Raw genomic sequence first — 21,728 nt, forward strand, 5'->3', positions numbered from 1 at the left:
ATTGCTTAAATTTTGATTGACCCTTTTTTCCCCCCTTGATCTGAGTTTCTTCAAGAAAAAAAAAATTAGAAGTATAAGCCTGCTTAGTATTTATGGGGGTTTCCTGTGATTTAGATTCATAAGTGTGAAAATATAACCAATAAAATAGCTTTCCCCAAAGACTGTTGACTTAGATGTACTAAAAAGTACTGCATTACAATTATTAATATTGTTGGTTATTTTATCCAGAATATTTTACATTCTAAACTTTAACGTAAAAGGTTTATCTAAAAATTTAAAACCAAATTTCTATTCACTATATTGAAATTGATTTATCATTTTGCATATACATGTGTTTGTGCATGTGTGTGTGTGTTTAAAATTCTTCCATGCCTCCTCGATATTGATGGACATAGATTGCTCTTTTGAATAGAAGTTTATATTAAATTAAATATATTGAATATTTTGAACTGTTGAAAATCTTGATAGAAATGAATGGTTTTTCCTCTCCCTTGAATACCTTTAAAGATTATTAATTATAAAGTACATTTATATTTTATAAATATAGGCAATTTTTAATGAAAACTAAAAACATTTTGACAGTCACATAAATGTAAAATTCATTTTTCATTTTCTTCCTTTCCAGCTATTTTCTTGTCTAAAGATACTTAGGTCCTCATGTGTTGTAGTATTTTTGCTGTTTTAGAGAATTCTCATAAGATCTAAGATTCTTTGTTCCTCTCTTCATTTTTTTAAAAGGTCCTATATACACACACATACACCCCCTCATATATGTATGTGAATGGATATATGCATGTACACATTTTGAAAATTTTTAAGCCTTTGTTGATCAATGTTTGTTTCTCATAATTTTTTACAGTTGACTGGAAAAGTCTTTGGCTATGGCATGATCAGGAACTAGATATCCTTATATATGTCTTCTCCATAAACTTAAACATATACTGTCCTTTGCTTTTCTAGATAAAACTTGTTTTAAAAAGTCTCACAATACTGTCAAGTATCTCTTACTATGTGCTACCATCTGCCTCCTTCATCTAGTACTTTCACATCCATATCATTTGACCCAGAAACATGTACCCTTCATTTTTAATCTCTTGTTTTAGAAATATGCATTTTAGAAACCGTTATATACTTTAACATGTGTTAATAATCAGTGATTTGAGAGAAGAAATAAAAATCAATCTTAAAATTTACTAAAAAAAAATCTAACTATGGAGATGAAAATATTTTTGGCTATAATGTATATATTTATTTTTTCTGAAATTCCTTGTTATCTTACCTTATTTTAAAGTGGAATCTTAGAAAGTAAAACCTTAGAGGGACAGACTAAAGATTAAATGTCTAAGTGAAGTGATCCATTAAATCTCTTAAATTATCCTGAAAATGAAGAAAGTGGAGTAAAATATGTCTGCTGCCATGAATTGATTTTGTTTCCATTATAAATTTCCATTAGAATTTCTCCTTTTATTGTCAACTCCTCCTACCTATGTGTACTTTGTTAATATGTTTTCTTCATCAAATGAGAATAGATAATCATACTTCTCATTGATTTTATTTGGAAAAAAACCCAATTTACATCAAGATGAAATATTCTTTATCAAGAAGGTTTTTGGATATAAATACATATAGCTAAAGCATATTTAGTGTTTACTACATGCTGGGTTCTATATACATATTAGTGACTCATTTTCTTTTGCTGCCAATAATTGGCTCTTTACCCATAGGGATTTGTTTATATCAATTTTGTTGGTATCAGTTTCTGAGAGTACCTGTGCATGTAAATTTATTTATTTACAATCTGAATGGTTAAGATAACAGACTCGTTTTAAAAATTAGATGAATTTATTGATCAGTAGCATTCAAAACAATTCATTTGAAATGTACTTTCAGTTTTAGCGTTGGGGTGTATTTAAGCAGTTTAGGTATATATTCTGATTGACAAACATCCAGATATTCATGTATTTTTGCATACACAAAAGATATTCATCAATTTTTAGAGGGGGGTTAATACATAAAATTACATTTTGTGAAGAATTGATATCCAAAAATCTTTCATTTCTTCCAGTTTTTCACTAAGGGTGTCATTGTACCCTCTCCTTGGACTGATCATGAAGGAAAACAACCTTCACAATGTCATTCCAGTAAATGTGAGTCTTTTATTTTGTTTGTTTGTTTCCATGGTATGCATTGATCTGAGTTGAATGTGATGAGAGAGAAATCATATCCTTAAGGAAGAAACATAAGAATAAGAGCAAAATTACATAAGATAACAGGTTTTTCTTAAATTAAAGGTAATAGTCTTTGGTCTTGTTCAAATTCCACAATTCTTTCTCTGGATACAGATGGTATTTTCCATTACAGATATCCTAAAATTGTGCCTGATTGTTGCACTGATGGAATGAGCAAGTCCATTAAGGTTGACCATCACACACATGTTGCTGTTAATGTGTACAGTGTTCTTCTGGTTCTGCTCATCTCACTTAGCATCAGTTCATGCAAATCTTCCCAGGCTTCCCTGAATTCTCATTCCTCCTGGTTTCTAATATAAACTATTCCTTGATCTCCTAGTTTGCTTATAATACTGTTTTTTTATGTCTAAATCCTGTTTTGATTTTGATCTTATCTTGGTATAGGGTGTGTGGTGTTGGTCTTATCCAAGTTTCTGCCATACTAACTTCCAATTTTCCCAACAGTTTTTATCAAAGAGAGAGTTTTTATCCCACTAATTGAACTCTGGGTTTATCAAACAGCAGATTACTATAATCGATTCCTGCTATTGCACCTAATCTGTTCCACTGGTTCACCACTCTATTTCTTACCCAATACTAGACAGTTTTGAGGACTGATACTTTATAATTTTAGATCTGGTAGCGCTAAGCCACCTTCTTTTGTACTTTTTCTTTTTTTAAAATTTATTTTTATTAAAGACATTATTTGATTTTTACAATTTACCCCCAATCTTACTTCCCTCCCCCACTGAAAGCAATCTGTCAGTCTTTACTTTGTTTCCATGTTATACATTGACTCAAATTGAGTGTGATGAGAGAGAAATCATATCCTTAAGGAAGAGACAAAAAAGTCTAAGAAATAACAAGATCCAGCAATAAGATATCTGGTTTTTTTTCTAAATTAAAGGGAATAGTCCTTGAACTTTGTTCAAACTCCATGGCTCTTTATCTGGATACAGATGGCACTGTCCTTTGCAGACAGCCCCAAATTGTTCCCGATTGTTGCACTGATGGAATGAGCGCGTCCTTCAAGGTTGAACATCACCCCCATGTTGCTGTTAGGGTATACATTGTTTTTCTGGTTGTGCTCATCTCACTTAGAATCAGCTCATGCAAATCCCTCCAGGCTTCTCTGAAATCCCATCCCTCCTGGTTTCTAATAGAACAGTAGTGTTCCATAACATACATATATGGCAGTTTGCTAAGCCATTCCCCAATTGAAGGACATTTACTTGATTTCCAATTCTTTGCCACCACAAACAGGGCTGCTATAAATATTTTTGTACAAGTGATGCTTTTACCCTTTTTCATCATCTCTTCAGGGTATAGACCCAGTAGTTGTATTGCTGGGTCAAAGGGTATGCTCGTTTTTGTTGCCCTTTGGGGGTAGTTCCAAATTTCTCTCCAGAAAGACTGGATGAGTTCACAGCTCCACCAACAGTGTAATAGTGTCCCAGATTTCCCACAACCCTTCCAACAATGATTATTATCCTTTCTGGTCATATTGGCCAATCTGAGAAGGTACCTCAGAGAAGCTTGAATTTGCATTTCTCTAATAATTAATCATTTAGAGCATTTTTTCATATGGCTATGTATTGCTTTGATCTCATCTGTAAATTGCCTTTTCATATCCTTTGACCATTTGTCAATTGGGGAATGGCTTTTTTTTTTTTAAATAATGACTCCGTTCTCTGTATATTTTAGAAATGAGTCCTTTGTCAGAATCATTAGTTATAAAGATTGTTTCCCAATTTACTACATTTCTTTTGATCTTGGTTACAGTGGTTTTATCTGTGCAAAAGCTTTTTAATTTAATGTAATCGAAATGATCTAATTGGTTTTTGGTTATGTTCTCCAACTCTTCCTTAGTCATAAACTATTCCCCTTTCCATAAATCTGACAGGTAAACTAGTCCTTGATCTTGTAATTTGCTTATAGTATTGTTTTTTATGTCTAAATCCTGTAACCATTTGGATCTTATCTTGGTAAAGGGTTTTGCACTTTTTTCATTAAATCCCTGGAGATTCTCGACTTTAGTTCTCCATATGAATTTACTTACAATTTTTTCTAGCTTATTAAAGTAATTTTTTAGAATGTTGATTGGTAGGACACTAAAGAAGTAGTTTAATTTTGGTAGAATTGTCATTTTTTTATATTAGTTCGGCCTGTGAGCAGGTGATATTTGCCCAATTATTTAAATCTGATTTTATTTGTGTGAGAAATGTTTTGTAATTTTTTCAAAAAATTTCTGAGTCTTCCTTGGCAGGTGGACTCCCAGGTATTTTATATTATCTGAAGGTACTTTGAATGGGATTTATCTTTCTAGCTCTTTCTGCTGCATCTTGCTAGGCATATATATAAAAATGTTGAAGATTTATGAGGGTTTATTTTATATCCTGTGACTTTGTTAAAGTTGCTAATTATTTTTAGTAGTTTTTTAAGATGATTTTTTGGGATTTTCTAGGTAATACCATCTGCAAAAAGTGAGAGTATTGTCTCTTCCTTCCCAGTTCTAATTTCTTTTTCTTCTCTTATTGCTGAGACTAACATTTCTAATTCGATATTGAATAGTAGTGGCGATAATGTGGCATCCTTGTGTCACCCCAATCTTATTGGGAATGCCTCTAGCCTATCCCCATTGCATATAATGCTTGTTGATAGTTTCAGATAGAAATTGCTTATTATTTTAAGGAACAATCCATTTATTTCTACACTCTGTAGTGTTTTTTAATAGGAATGGGTGCTGTATTTTGTCAAAAGCTCTTTCAGCGTCTCTTGATATAATCATGATTTCTGATAGGTTTGTTATTGATATAATTAATTATACTAACAGTTTTCCTGATATTGAACCAACCCTGCATCCCTGGAATAAATCCTACTTGATCATTATGTATTATCCTAGTGAGATAACTTGTTGTAGTCCTTTTGCTAAGATTTTATTTAAGATTTTGGCATCTGAGGGGTGGAGCCAAGATGGCAACAGGAGAGGATTATCTCTTAGGTGCTCTCTCTCTTAAAACTTATAAACTAAGTACTCTAAATTTTCGAGAGACAGAATCCACAGAGGGATCCAGTGAGGCAATTCTCCAGCCCAAGGTAACGTGGAAAAGAGGAGAAAGGCTCTACTCCACGGGGTTGGAGGGGTAACACACCAGAGCAAAGGAACTTCATCCTCCGAGAGGCAGCCCCAGGGAGCTGGGAGCCAAGGCTCACAGCAGTGAGGGAAGTTTCCTGACCTACACCCCAGGGAGCACCAGGAACCACTTGAGGGATCTGAGGGGGTGCCTCTGCCAGAGTGTGCACGTGAAGTCCAGCCCTCAGGGTACATAGTGAGCAGCATGGCCTTGGCAGCCCAGATCCAGGAACTGGAAGCAGAAGCTGGTAAGCAGGAGCCCCCAGGGCATGAGTGGTGAGCCTAGGGAGGGGAGTAGAGAGAGACTGCCCAGCTTTGACCTCTGTCCCTGGAACAGTACTCTGGGGTTCTGACCACATTCAGATCCTGATCGCAGTCTAGGCCCCGCATAGAACAACAGGCCCCACCCACCCACCTCATCCCCCAATAGCAGAGGGGTGCACTTGTGGTCATTCACAGACCAGGAAGCAAGACAGCCTCACACATGGAGATCCTTGTGGGAGGTGTCCCAGTAATACTCAAAAGCTCAGTAAGCACCCCAAAACCAGGCACAGGCTGGAGAAATGAGTAAGCAGAGAGAAAAAAGAGTAATACCATTAAGAAATACTTTGCCTGTGATCCCAAGAAGGATCAAAAAACTCAATCTGAAGATGAGAAAGTACAAGTTCCTGCATCTAAAGACTCCAAGACAAACAGAAATTGGGATCAGATTATGACAGAGCTCAAAAAAGACTTGAAAATCAAGTGAGGGAGATAGAAGAAAAATTGGGAAAAGAAATGAGAGAGATGCAGGAAAACATGAAAAAGAAGTCAGCAGCTTAGTCAAGGATATCCAAAAAAATGCTGAAGAAAATAACATGCTAAAAACCAGCATAGGTCAAATGGATAAAACAGTTCAAGAAGTTATTGAGAAGAAGGCTTTAAATAGCAGAATTGGCCAGATGGAAAAAGAGATAAGAAAGCTCTCTGAAGAAAACAAATCCTTCAGACAAAGAATGGAACTGAGGGAGGTTGCTGATTTTATGAGAAATCAGGACACAATACTTCAAAAGCAAAAGAATGGAAAATTAGAAGAAAATGTGAAACATCTCACTGAAAAAAACAACTGATGTGTAAAACAGGTTTAAGAAAGATAATTTAAAAATTATTGGAATACCTGAAAGTCATAATCAGGAAAAGAGCCTTGACATCATTTTCAAAGAAATACTACAGGAAAATTGCCCTGATATCCTAGAAGCAGAGGGCAAAATAGAAATGGAGAGAATCCACTGATCTCCCCAAGAGAGATCAAAAAAAAAAAAAACAACCCCCAGGAATATTATAGCCAAGTTCCAAGTCAAAGAGAAAATATTACAAGTAGCCAGAAGGACACAATTCAAACATCATGGAGCTGCAGTCAGGATCACACAGGACTTACTAGCAACTATATTAAAAGCTCATAGGGCTTGGAATATAATATTCCGGAAGGCAAAAGAGCTTAGGATGCAACTGAGAATCAAATACCCAACAAAACTGAATGTCCTCTTGAGGGAAAAAGATGGACTTTCAATGAACCAGGGGAATCTCAAACATTCCTGTTGGAATGGCCAGAGCTGAACAGAAGGTTTGATCTTCACATACAGGACTTAGGTGAAGCATAGAGAGTGGAGGAGAAGGGTAAAATATGAGGGACTTAATGAAGATTAACTATGTGTATTGTTATATAGAAAAATGATACTGATAATACTCATATGAACCTTCTCATTTAATAGAGCAGGTAGAAGGAGTTTTTATAGATGAAGCACAGGAGAAAGCTGAATTTGAAGATATAATGTGGTGTAAAAATGGAGTCAGTAGATAAAAGGGAAATGTAATGGGAGAAAGAAAAAGAAGAGGGGAATAGGCCAAGATATTTCATATAATAAGATTTTTCTTTATTACAATGAGCTATTGCAATGATATGGAAGAGGGGGGGAAGGCAAGGGGGGAATGAGGGAATCTTTGCTTTCATCAGAGGTGGCTAGGAGAGGAAACAGCATATCTACTCAATGGGGTATAGGCATCTGGAGTAAGAAGGAGAGAGAGTGGGGGGGACAGGGGGAAGGTGGGGATGTGAGTAATGGAGGAAAGGATGGGCCATAGGGGGGAGAGTGGTCAGATATAACACATTTTCTTTTTTTACTTCTTGCAAGGGGCTGGGATTGGATGGTCTGTCTGGGACCATAGGGCCAGGTAGATGCTGGGCCTAAGGGGTGGTATGGGGCCTCGGGGCCTATTGGCCCAGGGCAAGGGATCTGTCTGCTACACTACTCAGCTACCCTACAGCAGAGTCAGAGTGAAAGGAGAGAGAAAATATTAGTACATGGTAGTGGAGAAATACCAAAGGAGGGAGTTGCAATCATCAATGGCAATGGTGGAAAAGTATGGAAGTAACTTTTGTGACGGACTTATCGTAAAGAATGTGATCTACCCACGACAGAGCTGGTGGTGTTGGAACATGGACTGAAGCATATTTTTTATTTTTATTTTGGGGGGGTTGCTGGGCAAATGGGGTTGGGTGGCCTGCCTGGGGCTGCACAGCTGGGTGATTGCTGGGTGTATGAGGCCAGATTTGGGCTTGGGTGCTCCTGGCTCCAAGGCTGGTGCTCCATGCACTGCGCCACCTGGCCATACCTACAATTATTGCCATTATTTTTTTTAATTTTTATTTTTTTCTCTACTTGTTACTTTATCGCTCATGTGGGTCTATATGTTTTTTGGGGGAGGGAGTATTATGTTTACTCTTAAACAAGAATATTTAGTAATGTTTAAAAAACATCATTTCTACAAAATAAGAAAAATAAATAAATTTAAAAAATATTTTGTCATCTATATTCATTAGAAAGATAGGTGTATAATTTTCTTTTTCTGTTTTAATTCTTCCTGATTTAGCTATCAGCATCATATTGGTGTCATAGAAAGAATTACGCAGAGTTCTGTCTTCACCTGTTTTTCCAAAGAGTTTATATAGAATTTGAACCAATTGTTCCTTAAATGTTTGATAGAATTCCCTTGTAAATCTATCTGGCTCTGCAGATTTTTTTCTTTGGGAGTTCAATAATGGCTTGTTGAATTTGGCCATGTTACTATATTGTTTAAGAAGCTTCAATGATTTTCTCTTGCCTTTAAAATAAGATGGAAACACTTCTTTTGGACCTTTAAAGATCTTCAAAGTGTAGCTTTAACCTAACTTTCAGGGTCTTTATTTCCTCATTACTCTCCTTTCTGGATTAGCTAAACTGACCTAAATGCTGATATTCTTATGCAACATTATTTGCTTTTCTATGCTTTTAGATATGCTATGATCTCACTTCTCACCCCCACCCCTTGGAATTAAGGAAAAATTATATTTTATAGGCATTTGTAGTTATAGATAGCTCATTCTTAGATTGTCAAGACAGTAATACTGTTAGATGGACTTGGAAATGGCTAAATGGTTATCTTGGGAGTGTACCTCAGGACTTCTGGCCAAGATGTCAGAGAGAAGACAGGCATAGTTCTAAAGTCTCCCGATCTTTCCCCATCTATGATATGAAACAAACCTCTTGACAGAAATTCAATCCACAAAACCACAAAAGAAAAACCAGGAGAAAGAATATCTACCTCAGGATTTGTTTTCCAAGTTCCTGGGTGAGTCTGAGTGCAGAGGGAGGTACCCCTAGACTTGCTTGATCAGTGGGGCTAGAGCTTGGTCGACCACGGAGGCTTGGGTCAACTAGGGAGTAGAGGCATTGGGTTTGCACTGACCCTTGGAAGCTTGCCAACAGGGCTGGGGGGAGAGTTCGGGTGCAGGAGAGCTGCAAACATCATCCCTGGGCTCTGAAGCTGAGGCCTCTTCCCAGAACAAACACAGTTACAGACTACTTCTGCCCTAGGCACGGATGTGTGAGCAGGAGAACCAGTCCAGCTGACAATAGGGAGAGGGGATGACCTCACCCCAGGGTAGAGCCCACCATTGATTGAAGACAAAAATATTTAACAACTTCAATTACTCCCTCCAGGCTAAGGGAATAGGCCTCAATCAGAGGTCACAGACACTCCAGAGAAAGCAGCCAGCACCTCCTACTGGCTGGCTGGAGGTATTGCACTCAGTGAGTAAAGCCTCTAGGGATCCCAACACCAAACCTCTATGAACCAGCCCCCCCCCCCCCATTCAAGGTCTTAGCAAAATGAAGAAAGGTAAGTGGAAAGGTGAATCCATAGAAAAATTCTTGGAAGGAAAAGACCCTGACTCAGAGAGACCTAAAACTTTTGAGGAGAATATGATCTGGTCTCAAGTACAGAAAGACTTCCTTGAAGAAATTAGGAAGGAGTTTAAAAATCAATTGGAAAATTTGGGAAAAGAAAACCAGGAGAAGATTAAAACTTGCAACAAGAAAACAAATCATTGGAAAATACAATTGGACAAATATAAAATGAGAATAATGCTCTCAGATCCTCAGTTGGGCAAATGCAAAAAGAAAATAATTCTCTTAAAACCTCAATTGATCAAATGGAAAGCTCTTTCAAAAATAGAATTGGCCAATTGGAAAAGGAGTTGCAAAAGGTAAATGGAGAGTGTACCTCAATAGTACACTTTAGAATTGTCAACCATGGTTCATTGTTTACTTGCAGGAGGTCTTTGATGAATGTATCTGTCCTTTTTAACCCATGCTTTTGAAATGCTTTTCATAAAGGCAGAGGGGGGTTAAACACATGTGCTGAAAGTTGGACACCTCTGCTCTAGAAGCTCTTCAGGACATTGGTTTGCTCAGAGAGATAAAGTCCTAGCTTTCTTGTTGCTTGAGTATAAAGCAGCTAGGAAAATCTCCAGAGGTGCTTTGAGTCTTGGCTGGGTAACACAGGCAAGGGAGCTTCAGTCAGTTGAACCAGTGGTGCATATCTTTTTCTGCTCTGGCTAAGTAATTCCTTTTTTTTTTTTTTTTTTTTTTTTTGTTAACTGTGGAATGACCTATAAGTGCCTCATTTTATTCCATTATTGAACCTTAAACTAACAGGGTACACAGACTGAATCTGTTATGTGCTGATTGATTGAACTGGGAAGGTTTAGTCTGGAGAAGAGAATACTCAGGAGGGACATGAAAGCTGCCTTCAGACATTTAATGGGTGTTATGTGGAAGAAGAACTGACAAAAAACACTTGATATCAGGGAGGAAAGAAAACCCTTTCTAACAGTTAAAGACCATCCAAAAGTAAAATGTTTTGCTCTGCTCCCCTCTTCAAGGGGAGTTTTTGGCCATTTTAAAATATCTGTTGTCCCATTACCCGCCTTTCCCAAAGGGTTATATCAGACACTTACAGTGTGTGACCCTGAGCAAGTCATTTAACCCTGTTCATCTTGATTTCCTCATCTGTGAAATAAATTGAATAAGAAAGTGACAAAACAGTCCAGTATCCTTGCCAAGAAAATCCCAAATGGGGTCACAAGTGTCAGACACAATTGAACAACAACTAAAGTTTACTTTTCTGCAAACATACTATCTTCCCTCAGTAGAATGTAAGTTCCAGTGAAACCCTCATATGGTACCTTAAAAATATTTGTTGATTCATTAAAGCAAATTAATAAGTATATCATTTCTCTTGAAGATCATGATCATATTCCTCCAAGCACATGTTCTAATTTACCCCCTTGAATTAAGATTTCTATTTCCCTTTTTTAGTATCTGTGCTATGCATATTTGTATTTAAGTATCTGAATTCAAGTCTTTTCTTACTATTCTACTTTTGAATGTTTTCTCCTATGAATTACTGATTTTCATTTATTGTTCTTTTTTACAGTATATTTGAGAAGTTTTAACTTTTCACCATCATTTTCAATAGATCTTTATTGACATTAGGTGTAATCTGTCCCTGACAACATTATATCATTTCTTTATCTTAATTTATGGTCCAAAATACTAGATTTTTTTTGTTCATAATCTTTTTAATGAGCTATTTGAACCTCATTTTGCCTTTCTGTTCTCAAGCTGCTAATGTCTTCTATTTTAGTTTATACCTTCACAATTCTTTATATTCAATAAAACTTTAAATTTAGAGGTTTCTACAGTTATCTACCTGTTAATCCTACATCATATGGAATGATGTTGTGAAATTTCTAGTGAAATTTCCCTTCCAAAATTCCCTTCTATTAAAACTGCACCAAGATTTTTTGAATATTCATGTAATTTTTGTACAAAAATTGATTTTTTAAATTGAAAATTAACTTTTTTCTGTATTGCTCCAAATTTCTACAATGTCCCAGGCCTAGTGAATATTGTAAGACTTCTAGGCATATCTGCCTGTAAACCTTTATTTTGATCTCCAAAGAATTTCATGGCTAGAAAAGCTTGGGAAATAACTAGTTTCAATAAAGTAGTTTGTGATAAAGCCACAAGAGAGATTTAGAAATATTTTGAAATTGATATTATAAAAAAAAAATCATGCCATCCCCAAACATCTATCTGGATTGGATAGATCATGTGTCTTTCCAGTATGGTGATTTTTATAACTATTTTGTGTTTCAAATTTAGTATTGTCTAGAGAAGTAGTAGGGCTATCAAAATATGCCAGAGTGTATGCTTTTACATATTATTTACTTTTTTCTGCACATCTCATCTAGTATAAAATGCATTTGGCTTATCACTTCTTTGGAAAGACCAAGCCCCTAAACTTAAAATGTTAAATTGAATACTTTCTTTTTTCTATTTTATTATAATTTTTTATCTTAATAATGTTTCCAGTTACATATAAAGATAATTTTCAACATTCATTTTTGTAAAATTTTCTCCTTTCCAAGACAGCAAACAAATACATATATAATATATATATTATATATGTATATATAATATATATATTCACATTCATGTTAAACTTATTTCCATATTGGTCATTTTCTACAGGTATAGACATAAACAATGTATCTCCAATTGGAAGAGAACTCACCCTACCTTCTGGAAAAAACAATGGTATATAAATATATATAACTATAAAATAAAAGTACATTATAAGTAATGATATATTTACTATTAAAATCCATGCATTTTAATGCCTATTTAAATTTTAAAGGAACTTCAGTTTATTATAAACACCTATAACCATTAAGTAATGTAACTTCTTAAATAAAAATTATATCCCTGAATGAATGTTGTTGTATTCAGAGTGATTGCTTTGGAAGAATAGTGCTTATTGTAGGTAAGTTGCCATTGCTTAAAATATTTTTGGAATTATTGCCTTCAGAACCTGAAGCACAATTATAACACCTACTATGAGCCAGGTCTTATGCTAAGTGCTTGACCAAATCATCTCATTGATGACAGCCCAGGAGGGATCTCAGGTCAGAGTCAGCTTTTATTTCTGATGTCCCTGGCACCAGGCTAAACCCTTGGGGAGATAGAGCAAGGTGTGAGACAGGAGGAGCCCAGTCTCACATGACTGGAAGTTGAAAAGGGGAAGGGAAGAAGTTACCAATCAGGGTTGAGATTAAGTAATGCATCAGGGTTGGGAAATGATCATCATCTTGAGTATGTTTCCAAAATGATGAAGACTGGGAAAATATTCTAGTGGAAAATGATGAGGATTCCCTAGATGCCATCCTTAAATAGTGGAAAAGCTGGAAGGAGCTCTCCATTGTCCATTTTTCACCCTTTTACATCAGATCTAACTTGACTTTTTTTGCTTCCATGCTTTTATGAAGACTTGTGAACAGCCTCCTTGTTCAAGATAGGTTAGAAAGTGAAAGGCCCAAACAAAGGGCATAAATTCAACATTATGCAAATTAATAGTTATTTCATAGTCTTCTAAGATTTTTGAACTTAAAAAAGATATTGGAACCTAAATTTTGATTTGAAATGAAGGGGATTGTCTGGGATCCCCTGCTGTCTAGGTGCCCTCAGGACTCCATGCAGTCCTTTCCTATTGAGGCACACCTTTGAGCCTTGAAAAACTTCTTGGTTCACCAGGAAAGTCTAGATATGGGAATTGTGACACTGTACAGCAAGTAGTATTAGCTCAATGTAATGCTTGTGCTAACTTCACTTCGGAAAACCCTTGCTGAGGAGAAACTACTAGGTTTGTGAACATGGTTATATTACTTACTCTTCTGATTATTATTTATTTATCCTTTGCAGTTGCTTGCCAAACACTATTATCTCTCCCTGTGGATTTTAATTTAGAAAAACTGTTAGGTAAGTATTATATTTATTTAGGTTTTCATTTTAGGTGTTAGATTTTTAGTATTGTTTGCTCTTTTTATTAATTAGACAATATTGTGTTTAAAACACCTCCTTTCAGAGGGGGAAGATCTTTCTGAGGTTTCTACTCTTTCCCCTAAAATCACTTGAACAGACTGTGTCACACTAAGTTTTACCAAACTGCCACAGACTGAAACTCAAAATTTTAATTAATAAGGATCAGTCATATACCTGATAACACTATTTTATTCATTTTAAACAAAAATCCCCCTAAAAACCTTGCCTTTTCTTTTTCAAACATAATGATGTAATCATCTGTTAAATTAATGTAGGGGACTATTTCAGAGCAGATGAATTTGCAGATCAATCTCAAGAAAACCTCAGTTCCTCATCTCTAAGAAGAAAACTGTTTTTAGATGGAAATGGAAGTATGTCTGACTCCTTGTCTCCAACTTCTCCCAAGAGTCCATATGCTCCAGCATCACTTGAAGTCCTTTATTCAATAGATTTATCCCCAGTTAGGTGTAGGAGTGCTGTGGAAACACCAAGCTCGGTAAGTGCTGCACTAAAACTTTGTCACTAATATCTTAAGGATTGAAGTCCTATCTTTCTGTATGTGACAGATCAAAAATGTTTTTTGATTAACTTAATTTTGACACAAGGCACTTTATTCATTTATTAAACAAGCATGCTAGTGAGCTAGGCACTGGGGATACAAAAATGAAGGTCTCTGTCACCAAAGAAATTACTGGGAGGATTTCTTCTGGGAGGAATCTCCCTTCAAAAGTTAAATAAAATCTTAGTGATGAAATTGTAACTACATTCGCCAGTTTTGGAATTTATTGATGAACTTTTATTGACATTGTCTAGTTATTACATGAGAAGGCTAGCCTTGGCATCATGAAAATTTGCAGTGAAGTTGACCTCTAAATGCATACTAGCTGTGTGACCACAGACAAATCACTTAATCTTTCAATGTCCTAGGCAAAGACAAATTGAATACATTTACACAAGGCACTTTATTCATTTATTAAACAATAAATTGCTGATTTGCTACATGTTGCTGAAATCAAAATTCCCATCATACCTGGAACACACCCTCTCCTCATCTACTTCCTAGATCATAACACCTTTAACACTGATAATCTTTCTAAAATTTTCTCTTAATGGTTAACAAACTCTTTCAGTCATAACTTTCCCATCCTAATGGTTCTGGACCTTCACAGGTCATCATTCAGACCTTATTCCCCACCCCCTGATTGGCCAGTTTTTCATTTCTTTCCACTTCCTCACCCTGTGGTCTATGCAGAAGCTCCTTCTACTTTGCCTTCTGGAATGCCTGATCCATTGACAGGAGTCCTGCTTTCATATTAAATCTTTTCCTTTTCCACTTTTGACTTGAGGATTTCCACCCCCCCACCCCCACCCCACCGCTTCTCAGCACTGGCTATACTTTTCCTCGATTCATTGGTTGAAGTAGGAGACTTGGAATACTCCTTGATCCTCATTGCTGCTTCCAGGTTCTCTCCCAATCCTCAGGAACTGCTCCTTGAGATCATGCAATCCATAGTTATCACTCAGTCAGAATCCTGGTAGCAGATCTCCAGGATCTTCCCTTTTCTTCCTCAGAGAGTTCAGTTCCTGACTGTTTTCTCTCCAACTCCTGCCTGCCTACCCAGGGTCTTTAAGAATACATATTGGTACCCCCTCAAACATTCTAAATTCCCAGTTCATTAAGTTACTTGCTTTCTCATGATCTTCTCTTCCTTCCCAACTCAGCCACACACAAAAATGGTAATACGTTTGAACTTGCTATCACCCACAAATGTACCACTGTCATGTTCATCTCTGAACTTCCTTCATCTGTGTAAATCTATTAGTATTCTACCTTGCCCATTGCCTTCCAATGCCAGACTCTGCTCTTTGTCCACCTCTTGATCAATCTCCAGAATTTATTCTTCATTTTTCTCTATTTCCTCTGCACTTTGCTTTTCTCTTAAGTCTCCTTTCATCCCCCTACATTGCTGATTGTGTTCTGCCAGGTCTCAGGCTTAGTTGTTCACACCACCCTCTGCCCTTGCTTCTACATACTTATTTCAGAAGGAAGGTAGAGATCACACCAGCCATCCTGGCTTAGTTCACTATACTTCCATAATTAACACTCTGTCCCCATTCGCCACAGCATGTCTTCCAAACCGTTTCATCTCTCCTCAAACCTTCCATAGGTCCCCCCTACCACTATCCTTTCAGCTCATAAGAACCTTGCCTCATATTTTACAGGAAAAAAAAATCAAGATCATTTGCCAAGAGAGCCCCCTCTTTTCCCTTTTCCTTATCTCTCATCATCTACTTTCTTCTTTGGGCTCTATCTCACATGATGAGATGACCTTTCTCCTTACCAAAGCCAGCACCTGTGCTTGCACAAGTAGCCCATTCCATCCCCTCTCCTCCAGCAGATTTCCTCTTTTATCATCTGCACTCTCTTGCTTGTATTTAATTTCTATTTACTGGCTCCATTTCTACTACTTCCAAATATGCCTCATTTAAAGAAAAAAAAATCCCTTGATCAAGCCTTCCCCACTTTTTCCCTATAATTATTCCCATTATTATCTATATTCTCACCTTTGTGGCTAAACTTGAGAAAGTTATGTCCTTCCTCTCCACAGGGTGTTTCATTTCCTCTTACTCTTTTCTTAACTCTTTACAGTCTGGCTTTTAAACCTCATCATTTACCAAAATTGTTCTCTTCCAAGTTACCAGCATCTTAATTTCCAAAGCCTCAGACCTCTTCCCCTCTTTGCTGCCTTTGACACTGTCTGATACTTTTTCTCCTGGTTTCAGTCCTCCATTTATTCTATGTCATGGGTTGATTTCATCAGCTTCTAGGGAGTCAATTATTATTTCTATGCTTAGACTTGCAAATCTACTTATCTAGTCTCAATCTTTTTGCTGCCTCCAGTCTCACATCTTCATCTGTGTTCCAAATACTGAACCTGGATGTCCTATAGACATCTTAAATTCAATATATCCAAAGCTGAACTCACAAACTTTGCTTTTAAATTCTCCTTCCTTCCAGTCACCACTGCCCTCCTGGTCCCCATGCTCACAACATAGGATTCGTCTTTGATTCCCCATTCTAATCTCCCCTTATCCAGTCTTGCCATAACCTGCCAATTTTATTTTTGTAACACATTTTGAATACATCCACTTCTTTCCTCTGAAACTTCTACCACTCTAGTGCTAAGATGTCTCATCTCACATCTCAACTGTTGGCACAAGTCTGATTACACAATAAATAACTCAATAAACTTACATTTAGACTTCGAGGATCATAGATAAAATCTACTGTCTACTATTTTATAATCTTGCATAACCTCACCTCTCCCCACCCCTAACATAAACCTTTCCAAACTTCTTCCCAAATTATTCAGTGCAATTACATTGACTTCAAGCAAGACACTGTGTCTCTTGACTCCAGGTTGGAGTGCTCTCTCTCTTATTTCTGTTGTCTCATGGCTTTCTTTAAATCAAGCAAGCATTCTTCCACCTCCTCTTAATCCCCAGTGATTTTTCCTTGTTTTTCTCTTCTTAGTTCTAGGACTTTGCCTTTCTTTGCATCTCCCATGCTTAGCATAGTGCCTGCCTTTAGTAAGTCCCTAATAAATGGTCCTACTGATGACTGCAAGATTCTGCTCCTGATTCTCCTTCCCCTCCAACCCCAAATTCTAATACACTCTTTCCCAAAAAGACTTTGTCTTTGTTTTGCGTATACTTATTTCTGTACATGTTGTCTTCCCTGATAGAATGTAAGCTTTGCAAAGGCAGGACCTGTTCTAATTTTGTTCTTTGTAGCCCAAATCCTTAGATGCTAAATGAGTGCATTTTGGTTGATTGAGAAATAAGCTCTTTTTTTATTTGTATGTGTGTGTTTGTATATAAACTCTTAATTTTTTTTTAAATCATAGGGTCAATTTTCCTCCAGCCCTATTCGGGGAGGTACAAGAAAATATAGCTTGGAAAGCGTAACAAGTCCATCATTTCCACAGCATCCTCCTACAACTCTTGCTTCACCAACATTCTCTCCAATTGCTTTTCAGATAGGAAAAACACCACTCTCTGGTAAGTCTAGTAGGGTTTTATTTTTGTCTTAAGTATAATATCTTTTTATTGTTCTTTTCAATTATTTCATCATGATATAAAGGTGATCTAGGGTTCTTGAAGGATATGTGATGGAATGCAAGCTTTGCCAGGTCTCATCAAGCTGAACAGACTTTCACTATAGCCCTGATTTCAAAAGACCAACTTTGAAAGTTTGGAGAGACTCATTATGAGAATCTTGGCTATGAATTTTTTTGGTAACAACAATTTACTGATCTTCAGTAAAGTGTTAATAGTTAGATCTATATGGGTGTAGTGTTTCCATGCTATTAAAATTATAGATATTTTGAATTATAGAAGTATAAAATTTTTCTTTCATATAAATAGAATTATAGTTTTATGAGTGCAGTGCCTAGATGAGCTCTATCTACATTTCTAATAATCTGAAATTAAGGCTAAAAAAATCTAACAATATAAAATATTTAATGATAGTTTGTTTTGGACATCATTCCATTCACATAGCACATTTTACATTTTCAAAAGAAATTCAATGAAGAATGTATTTTGGATTAGAATTATTATCAAACATTCCTTCTTCCCTGAAATTTTAGTCTAATATTGGTCAAAGAACTTATTTCTTTATTTTTCCACATTTAAAGTTTTAGCATTCTGGTAAAATTGTGTTTAGAATTTTTTAGTGGAAATTGTAAGCTTTTTATTACTCATCTGTTAAAAAAATAATGAAATACTCTTATATTTGTACAAATTGTTATAATATAAATTTTTTTTTTTTAGGATTTTGCAAGGCAAATGGGGTTAAGTGGCTTGCCCAAAGCCACACCGTTAGATAATTAAGTGTCTGAGGCCAGATTTGAACTCAGGTACTCCTTCCTGACTCCAGGGCAGGTGCTCTATCCACTGTGCCACCTAGCTGCCCCTGGAAAATATTTCTTAAGAGATTTCTCTTTGTGTAACCTAGTCTGTGATTGAAAAGAGGATGAAATGAGAGATCCTTATTATTTAATAGGTCTATACTATTTTTTAGTAATCAGAGTTAAATAATTATTTTAATTATAGGAAGCAAGTTTCCTGAAATAAAAGTTATTACTGAATAAGAATTTTTATTGCTATCATAAATTTGTTAGCAAGAAATAAATTTTCAGAACTCATTTTTGTATGTTTTGTTTGTTTTTGGCATCTCTAGAACCAAAGAAGTTTACCTTTCGGTCTCCTGATGTACCTTCTGCTTCAAATTCTAATGGCATTACCAACTCCTCTACCAGAAGTCCTTATATAGATGGTTGCTCTCCAATTAAAAATTGGTCTCCTATGAGACTTGGGACATGCAAAGGAGGCACTCAGTACCATACTTCACTTATTCGGATTCCTTTTACTCTTGAGCATCATAATGAAGAAGAAGAAAAAGAAAAGGAAAATGCTCCTCCCACAGATGGCTCCTTACCACCAATAGATCCCACTGGAGTCCATCTCCGACAGATCGATGGCACTCATTTAGTTGTGGCTACCATGTCCATAACAAAAGATCAGAAAGAATTGCCTTTATTGCAAGACATTGAAGGTGAAAAGGAGAATAGCTCTGTAGATATGATTGATCCTGTAGAGATAGCAGATGAGAACATTTGGGTTAAGGATACTGTTGGTAATGGGAGTTTACCAATAAATGGATTTATGACAGGTATTGCTTTCAGTATTGAAAGCTCTCATATGTGCATGTCACCTCTTGCAGAAAGCAGTGTCATTCCTTGTGAAAGCAGTAGTATTCAGGTAAGGCATTAGAAATCATTTCAACTTATTTGTTGGTATTGTCCTTTGCCTTCATTTAAGGCATCAACCACATATTTGTCCTCTTCTACTTTTCTATGAATTTAGTTGAAAAGTTTTAATATTGACATGAAACTCATTATATTCCCCAATTTTTTGAAACCTGGATTTTACCATGTATTGTTTCTTTGTGAGCACTATACTGTGCATCTTATTGATACTGTTGTGGTCATCCAAGATGAGCTCACAAAACTGTGAGCATGAGCTGCTTGGTTGGAAAGCTCATCTCATCTTCCCACGCTTCATAAAAATCAACTTTTACCAGTCCTAAATTTAGCCAATCCATGCTGCAAAGACTGTTTTACAAAAATGGCCTATTGGCCTCCTTTAAGGGAAAAACCCATTGGAGATAGAGGACTAGGTTTGTGGACAGATGGGTAGGAATACCCACATCATATAGTTATTTGAAGTCTTCTGGCCTCATTTTCCTAGTTTATCAAATGAATGAGTTTGAACCGTATGAAATCTATATCATAAACTGATAACTGCACAGAAAGTTCTTTTGCTATAATTCAGTGGGAGAACAACAATGAAAATTCATACATTAGGAGCAACTTGCTCCAGCAGAAGAGGTGCAAGATGGGGGAGTCCAAGTACTTGACTTTGCATTCTGGCTCTGCCACTTAAGTTTGGGGAATCATGAAAAAATCCTTAAGCATTTCTGGGCTTTAGTATTTTCATTTGTAAAAGAAAGGATTTGGAAGATGATGCCAAAGGTCTCTTTCAGTTCTTAAATCTGTGATCTTAGCATACTATCTATGGTAAATGGCTAGATCTATGGTAAATTGTTAGATTTTTGTAATATTCTTAATGAAACCTCAAAATGTTATTCCATTTCACATCCCTTTAAAAATATCACTATTACATAAAGGAATTTGTGATTTGAACAATGGACTGGTCTCCACTAAGGGAAATAGCAAGCATGTCTAAGGCTGATGAAGCTTCCTGAGGCTAGTAAAATGGAGATTAAGTGGTTTGCCTTGGATCCAAGACTAATAAGTGTTTAGGGTAGAATCTGAACCCATTTCTTACTGAATTCAAATCCATATACCAGTCTGCCTTTACAATAGCATTGACCTTTAGTAAACTAATGAGTTCTAATGTTCACTCTTAAGTTAGATAATAAAACAACCCCAGAAAAGGTCGAGTTGCTTTTTTACCTTAGAATTTTTTTTTAGGTTCTTTTTTTTGCAAGGCAAATGGAATTAAGTGGCTTGTCCAAGGCCACACAGCTAGGTAATTACTAAGTGTCTGAGACCAGATTTGAACCCAGGTACTCCTGACTCCAGGGCCAGTGCTTTGTCCACTGTGCCACCTAGCTGCCCCTTAGAATTTTAAAAGAAATTATTAGGCTAGTGGAAAAGTAGGTCAGGAAGGAAATCAAATTGCTCTGTCTCTACAGACTGCCTTTAAAGGTCCGGGCAACCTCTCAGGATGCTGCTATGGTATTTTAATTTTAAAACCTTATATTAGCAAATAGAATTATTCATTTCTATGATTAGGTGAAAATGCAGTTTACTGCATTCTTAAAAGAAAATTAAAAAGAACAAATCCTAGGACTAAAATTTTTCCTTACATTAAGTGAATCTTTAATTTCCTAAAAAAAAGGTTAGGCAGCTATGATGTATTTCAAAAAACACTGGACTGCATGTCTTGAGAACTGTCATAGTTTCATTTTTCCTCATCCATTTCACAATCTACAAAGGTGGCATGCATAGGATACCATCTTTAAATTCCTTCTGGCTCTGACATCCTATGATCTATCTGAATTCAAGTACCAGCAAAATGAGAGATGACAACTTCTCATACAGGTCTTCTTTGCTCTAGATGTCTCTCAGCATAGCAGTTGTAGTTAGTTCCCACTAACCACCATCCTCATCTTAGTTAAGGTTGTTTTCCCATTTTAGAAATGAATTCTGAAAGTCTTAACTAGATATTCTGAGGATATATACGCTATCTTTTTTTTTAAAGATTTTTCAAGGCAGTGGGGTTAAGTGGCTTGCCCAAGGCCACACAGCCAGGTAATTATTACGTGTCTGAGTCCAGATTTGAACTCAGGTACTGCTGACTCCAAGGCCAATGCTTTATCCACTGCACCACCTAGCCGCCCCAATATAAGCCATCTTCATAATCCTATTTTCCATCCCTTTATTGCTTATCTGGACCAGATATCTAAGTATCAAGATATCAGAATAACCCAAGGTACGGAGAAGAGGGATATTCCTAAATAGCAAATATATC

General features: G+C 36.3%; 1 protein-coding gene across 3 annotated transcripts in view; it reads left to right on the plus strand.

Annotated features, from left to right (window-relative positions):
* BORA (BORA aurora kinase A activator) overlaps positions 1–21,728 on the plus strand; it is a 39,226-nt gene that overhangs the window by 13,487 nt on the left and 4,011 nt on the right. For 2 of the 3 annotated variants that reach the window (XM_074191804.1, XM_074191803.1), the window contains exons 5-10: positions 2,066–2,147; positions 12,258–12,323; positions 13,485–13,541; positions 13,880–14,100; positions 17,513–17,666; positions 18,850–19,430. In XM_074191804.1, the coding sequence (XP_074047905.1) occupies positions 2,066–2,147; positions 12,258–12,323; positions 13,485–13,541; positions 13,880–14,100; positions 17,513–17,666; positions 18,850–19,430 (1,161 nt within the window). The remainder of the gene's footprint in view (positions 1–2,065; positions 2,148–12,257; positions 12,324–13,484; positions 13,542–13,879; positions 14,101–17,512; positions 17,667–18,849; positions 19,431–21,728) is intronic. The other variant, XM_074191805.1, reaches the window with a different exon arrangement.

The sequence above is a fragment of the Macrotis lagotis genome, chromosome 6, assembly GCF_037893015.1.
Source record: "Macrotis lagotis isolate mMagLag1 chromosome 6, bilby.v1.9.chrom.fasta, whole genome shotgun sequence".
Taxonomy (NCBI): domain Eukaryota; kingdom Metazoa; phylum Chordata; class Mammalia; order Peramelemorphia; family Peramelidae; genus Macrotis; species Macrotis lagotis.